The 7,236-nt window shown below is 36.2% G+C and overlaps 1 protein-coding gene across 5 annotated transcripts in view; it reads left to right on the top strand.

Annotated features, from left to right (window-relative positions):
- The window catches only part of KLHL2 (kelch like family member 2), a 132,629-nt gene that overhangs the window by 72,494 nt on the left and 52,899 nt on the right, over nt 1–7,236 (top strand). For all 5 annotated transcript variants that reach the window (XM_024116869.3, XM_055086009.1, XM_028491872.2 and 2 more), the window contains one exon: nt 4,226–4,388. In XM_024116869.3, the coding sequence (XP_023972637.1) occupies nt 4,226–4,388 (163 nt within the window). The remainder of the gene's footprint in view (nt 1–4,225; nt 4,389–7,236) is intronic.

Genomic DNA, 7,236 nt, shown 5'->3' with positions numbered 1-7,236 from the left:
GTATAAAAAAATAAATTAAATTAAATTAAAAAATTTAAAAAAGGGGCTTCCCTGGTGGTGCAGTGGTTGAGAGTCCGCCTGCCGATGCAGGGGACATGGGTTCGTGCCCCGGTCTGGGAGGATCCCACATGCCGCGGAGCGGCTGGGCCTGTGAGCCATGGCCGCTGAGCCTGCACATCCGGAGCCTGTGCTCTGCAACGGGAGAGGCCACAACAGTGAGAGGCCTGTTAACGCAAAAAAAAAAAAATTAAAAAAAAACAGATTAGGAGATCAAGGACCTGAGACCCTGCACACACCGTAATCTTGTCAGCAACCCCTCCCTTGGGAAGTATTGTTATAAAACGCCTTATCAAATCCTCCTGGGTTGGGACACATAGTTTTTTGAGGCAGTAGCCTACTGTGTCCCCCTTTGCCTGGCAAAGTAATAAAGCTATCCTTTTTAAAAAAAAAAAAAAAAAAAAAATATATATATATATATATATATATATATATATACTTCCATTTCATATATGAAGCACCGCTATTCAACTGCTTCTTTAGAGAGCTTAGGAAAATTAGTTTTAGAGATATAAATGTATTCTTCAGATCTCTTAATTATAATGCCCAAGATATTTTTGTGACCTGAATAGCACATTAAGAAACCACCTCTTCACAATATAGATGTTTCCCACATTTGTTACTAACTGTACAGTTAATCCACTTTGTAGAAAATAAGCCATGGGATTATGATCGCCCCAGATTAAAAAGCACATCTTCATTTTCAGCGATATGTAAAAACCACAGAAGCCAGAATGATATCAGATATTGAAAGATTAGGATACTAAATCTGATCTCCCAAATCAGTAATTTGTGTGCCACCTTCATGATTTGCTATATTCTGTAGTGCTCATACTATTAAATACTTAATGTTTTTATCTTCATGACTCAGTTTTTGCTTAAATTTACTTAAGAATTTATTTTATTGAAATAAATAGACAGTAACTTTAAAGATGTATTCCCAACTATTAACATGAGAATGTTCGTCTGTGCCATCTAAAAGCATTACACCCACTTTGTTTAATACCTCTCTCCTAGCAGATTCAAGCTATCCCATCCAGGTGTGTGACCTTGGGCAAGTTACCAGCTTCTCCCAGTCTCTGTATTCATTGTGTCTAATGGGGGTAATGAGGTGTTGTTGCCTGTCAAGTGCTTAAGACAGTGCCTGACACGGTAATTAGTCAGTAAATGGAAGCAACTGCGTAAATTTGGTTGAAGTGATTTTCGTCTTTATTACTCTTCTGAAAACAGCAACATTGCAGATTTAGAAATTAGACAAGCACTTCCATTCTGCATCTACAGATGGGGCTCAAGGTAGTGGAAAGAACAATAGGCCAAAGAGTTGGTGAATTTTATATCACTAGCTTTGTGCAACTTGGTCAGATCTTTTGGCCTCTCTAGGATTTGGTTTCTTCATCAGACAAATCAGGAGGTTTGATTTGACTTGATCCCAAGGCATCTAGCTCGTAGGCTGCCAGCTGTTTGGTTCTGATTGTGGGATATGGTTCATCTGTAATTTGAGCATGTTTTGTTTGGTTGGTTTTTTAGCTGGTTGTCTGATACATAGAGTAATCTGGGCATTTGGTGTGGTCCCAGCTGCTTTCCTGTTTTCATGATATCAGTAAGCCTGGGCCAATTATTAATTGTTTTTGAAGCTGTATATAATTATTTAATAATTATGAGCTATTGAAGTTTAATCCTAGTAAAATTACATCATAAAACTGAGGCATTTTTGAAGGATTTACTGATAAAAGAAAAATATAAATAAATTCATTTTACACATGTTACTAACATTTAAGGTGTACTTAATATATGTTTGCCAGGCATGGAACCACTTGACCCATCATTGGCACCAATAAAAAATTATATGTGAATCTCTAGCCATGTGGCCTACAATTAAAATAACTTTTATATCTCTGGCCTATATGACTTGCCATATCCTTTCCAGATTTGGGATTCTACAGTTTTATGAATTTCAGTCTCCTGATAGGGTAGGTCTAGACTTGGTAGTGATGAAGTTGAAGTCAAGGAAGCAAAATAAATTTTTAGAAGTCTGCTATAGCTGCTTTTTTAGATGGATATGTATATAAATATGGGTGTGTATGTGTATGTCAGCATAGTATGAACCAATTGCTGATTTTTTTCCCTTAAGAATATATCTTAGAAATTTTCCCATTCATATAGTTTCCTCATTCTTTTGAATGGTTGCAGTGTTCCATCGAATGGATGATCATCAGTGTTTAACCAATCTCCTTACAGTGGACATTTAGGCTTTTTTCTAACTTCTGCTATTATCCACAATAATGCTCTAACGAATGTCTTGTGTGTGTGAGCTTTTGTGCATATGTTAGTGTATCTGTAGGTTAAATTGCTGGGTTGGAGGATATGTGCATTTGTAATTTTGATTAAGTAGACAAATTGCTCTTCATGGAGGTTGAACCAGTGTACACACCCACCAACAATGCGTGAGTGAACCTGCTTCTGCTTGGCTGCTTACCCCCTCAAGGATCCCTGTCTTTCTGTATTACAAAGCAATTTGAGTACTACTGTATTATACTTTGTTGTCTCTGGGAAAATGCTGATTAGGTGGGTGATCATTACTATTGATATTTGTGCAAATTTCACAGAGATTGAATCTTACACTGAAGACCACTTAACTATATGTATTTGCTGAATTAAATGACTGCACAGTTAAGCATCTTGGAATGTACTTTACGTTACTTCAGAGCACAATTATACCAGTGTAGAAAAACTCCAACTTGCAAATTGTCAGCAACTAAAGCCTTCCATGGAGATTCATTCCCATAACATAATGAAACACACTATATATATTATACAAAAGATTCGGCTATAAACAGAATTATTTACACTTTATTTTTCTTAAATTTAGAAGGAGAAGACATTATCACCAGATACTGTTTCCTTGTTTTCAGAGAAAACTAATATTAGTTGGTGGAGCTGGACTAAAACACAAAGAGTTGTCCTCTTAGTCCTTGCTTCATAACCATTTGATTGTGTACATGTGGGCCCACAGCCTTTAGATCTGAGAGTTAAAGCTGCTGTGGTTCCTTTAAGAAAATAGAGTAGTTTGTGTTACAGAAAGATACGAATGTACTCTTTCTCTTCAGCATTTAGGACTTACTACATACATTTAGGAAAATTGTAAAGGATATTCAAAACTACTGTCTCTTTTCTCTTTGGGCTGCAGCTTGGCATATATGAAAGTCAGTTCCTGAAGGAACTTAGATCTTACTTATTTTTTATGCTAATATGCCAACATGACCTTTTCTTAAATTGACTATTCTGATAGTTTTTTTTTCCCCCCTTTGGTTTTTATAGAAGGACTTGCAAACTTCTTTTTTATGAAGTTTTATTTAAGAAGTTTTCCAATTTGATTTTCAAATATGGTCCTTTACATAGCATCATACTAATTCACTTACAAGGAAGAATTTTTCCATCATTGACCTATTTGAAAAGCAGTTGTAGTGTTGGATGTAGTATTTCTAGTAAAGATACTGGTTAAATCCCAAAGAATAACCTAATTAATCAAAATCTCTTGGAGTTATTGAAATAAAAATACAAATTAAAAAGTTATTATTAGGCAGTTACTCTTTATGGTTTTTTTTAGCACATATATTACATTTCAGAGAAACTGTTTGATTGTAGTTAGACTGTTGAGTTTTAAATTGTTCTATCCCCCTAAGGAAAACAGTTTGTGGTGTTACTCAGAGACAGTGGAAAAACAGAATGAGGCTTTGTTGTGGTATATATTACTCTGTGCTCACCCCTTTGCCACAAATCACTGAAGCTCATGACTACTTGAACTAAGGGAAGAAAACCATTTTCACTGAACCATAGCACCCCCTAACAGCCTAATAATTTATGTTTTTAAAATTCAAAGGAACATTTTGTTTCTGCTTATGAAAAGAAACATTAATCTAATATGATCTGATATCTCTTATATTCTTGTGACCAAGAAGAGATCTTTGAAAGATTCCATAGAAATTATGGGGAATGGAAGGAGGCATCACCCTTTTTGTAAATAATTGTTACATTACTCTTCTATGGGATGCTGGGGTCTGGATGCAGATCTTGAGCTGTGGCTGGACCCCTAAGCCCTCTATAGACACAGTGAACAGTGAAACTTTTTCTAGCCAGTTGCCTAACCATGCTTACTTGTGTGTTATAGGTACTTCTCCCAGCAGCTGGTCTGTTACAGTTACAGGATGTAAAGAAGACTTGCTGTGAATTTTTGGAATCTCAGCTTCACCCTGTCAACTGCTTAGGAATCCGGGCTTTCGCTGATATGCATGCATGCACGGACCTCCTGAACAAGGCCAACACCTATGCAGGCAAGTGGAATAAACCTCGGCTGAGTTTGAGACAGGGAAGAATCTGGAACTCTTGATTTCTGATATGATTCTATAGTGAATCTGGAAAGTTGTGTCGTATTTCTGGACCTGGACTTTATAAAAATACATTTACAATCTTATAATGGTATGGTAGCACTGCATAATTGAAGCATGTTCATGGAGTTCTGAATTTAAAAGAAAAAAGAAGAAACTGTATGTGGTATTAGGCCTAAATAATAGAATAGGTAGTTTTATGTAAATATTGAATCCCTATGTATTTTTCTTTCAAATTATCAAATTAATAGGCATATAAGAAAGTGTTTACGTATGAAATTAAGTCATTTTATCTCTGTGGCTTTTTACACCTTTTTCTTGTATCCAAGAAAACATTCTGTGGCATAAAAATATTCAAAGCAAAGAATCTAGTTGCCTTTGAGTGTGGTAGAAAAGTTGATCCCAAATAGAGGCAGCCTTCTCCTTAGATTAAACACTCGTTTCCAGGACTTCCTGCTGGCATCCTCTGCCTGTGGTGGGTGGAGGGAGGCCTGTGTCTGTCCAGTCGGGGAGAAGAGATTATTGTTATAGCTTAGGATGTAGCTAAAGTACACAAAAGTAACCTATAATTTATTTTGCTCTGAGTTTATAAACATTTAAAAACATATTAAAAGTGATTATTAGGAAGTGTCTAATTTTTTAAAAAATGATTTTCTAGAAGATAAACCTGGTGGAAGTTATAATCCCCCATCTCTGCCCTATATCTGTGACACCCAGTAGGAACAGTTACCATAGAACCTCCCAAGACTACTGCCTCTTAGTAAGCTCTAGAACCCCAACTTCCTGCAGCCTTCAAATGCAAGAGCCCCTCATCTAAACTCTGCTCCACTCTGCATACTCTGATAACTAAGGAACATTTTGGCACATAGGCCCAGGTAAAGGGTGTGTGTGTATGTATACACAGAGCCTCTGACAGAAGTATTCCTAGAATCCCTATTGCATTTATCAAAGAAATAGTCGTACAAGGTGGTTAGTTGGAAAAAAAAAAAAAAAGCCCACAGCGCTGCAGTAAAATATAATAAGTCCAGTAAGTTTGAACTTTATAGATTTCTGCGGGGTGGCCTGACTGACCTAACTACCTTTTATAAAATTGTTTCAGTGGGAAAATGTGATATGAGTTCCAAAATGCTTATTTACAGATAAACTTTTAGAACATAACCCTTCTGTAAGTTGGGGAATGCATATAATATGTAATCTGCATTTAATATATCTTTTTCGGGCTGCTGGTTGTCTCACGGTACTTGATAAATATTACTGAATCTTAAGAGATAGAGAGGGAATGAATAAAGTAGAATTAATGCAAAACATGGTCTTTAATCTATTTTGAATTTATTTTTGTGTATGGTGTTAGGGAGTGTTCTAATTTCATTCTTTTACATGTAGCTCTCCAGTTTTCCCAGCACCACTTATTGAAGAAGCTATCTTTTCTCCATTGTATAGTCTTGCCTCCTTTATCAAAGATAAGGTGACCATATGTGCGTGGGTTTATCTCTGGGCTTTCTATCCTGTTCCATTGATCTATATTTCTGTTTTTTGTGCCAGTACCATATTGTCTTGATTACTGTAGATTTGTAGTATAGTCTGAAGTCAGGGTGCCTGATTCCTCCGGCTCTGTTTTTCTTTCTCAAGATGGCTTTGGCTATTCAGGGTCTTTTGTGTTTCCATACAAATTGTAAAATTTTTTGTTCTAGTTCTGTGAAAAATGTCTTTGGTAGTTCGATAGGGATTGCATTGAATCTGTAGATTACTTTGGGTAATGGTGTATCTCTCCATCTGTTTATATCATCTTTAATTTCTTTCATCAGTGTATTATAGTTTTCTGCATACAGGTCTTTTGTCTCCTTAAGTAGGTTTATTCCTAGGTATTTTATTCTTTTTGTTAGGGTGGTAAATGGAAATGTTTCCTTCATTCCTCTTTCATATTTTTCATCATTAGTGTATAGGAATGCAAGAGATTTCTGTGATTTCATTTTGTATCCTGCTACTTTACCAAATTCGTTGATTAGCTGTAGCAGTTTTCTGGTAGCATCTTTAGGATTCTCTATGTATACTATCATGTCATTAGCAAACAGTGACAGTTTTACTTCTTCTTTTCGGATTTGGATTCCTTTTATTTCTTTTTCTTCTCTGATTACTGTGGCTAAAACTTCCAAAACTATGTTGAGTATTTGTTGAAAGCTTTTTCTGCATCTTTTGACATGATCATGTGGTTTTTCTCCTTCAATTTGTTAGTATGGTGTATCACATTGATTGATTTGCATATACTGAAGAAACCTTGCGTTCCTGGGATAAACCCCACTTGATGATGGTCTATGATCCTTTTAATGTGCTGTTGGATTCGGCTTGCTAGTATTTTGTTGAGGATTTTTGCATCTATGTTCATCAGTGATATTGGCCTGTAGTTTTCTTTTTTTGTGGCATCTTTGTCTGGTTTTCGTATCAGGGGGATGGTGGCCCCTAGAATGAGTTTGGGAGTGTTCCTCCCTCTGCTATATTTTGGAAGAGTTTGAGAAGGATGGGTGTTAGCTCTTCTCTAAATGTTTGATAGAATTTGCCTGTGAAGCCATCTGGTCCTGGGCTTTTGTTTGTTGGAAGATTTTTAATCACAGTTTCAGTTTCAGTGCTTGTGATTGGTCTGTTTATATTTTCTGTTTCTTCCTAGTTCAGTCTCGGAAGGTTGTTCTTTTTAAGAACGTGTCCATTTCTTCCAGGTTTTCCATTTTATTGGCATATAGTTGCTTGTAGTAATCTCTCATGATCCTTTGTATTTCTGTAGTGTCAGTTGTTACTTCTT

Source organism: Physeter macrocephalus, chromosome 7, assembly GCF_002837175.3.
Source record: "Physeter macrocephalus isolate SW-GA chromosome 7, ASM283717v5, whole genome shotgun sequence".
In the NCBI taxonomy this organism is placed as follows: domain Eukaryota; kingdom Metazoa; phylum Chordata; class Mammalia; order Artiodactyla; family Physeteridae; genus Physeter; species Physeter macrocephalus.
This window is presented reverse-complemented; position numbering and strand designations above follow the sequence as displayed.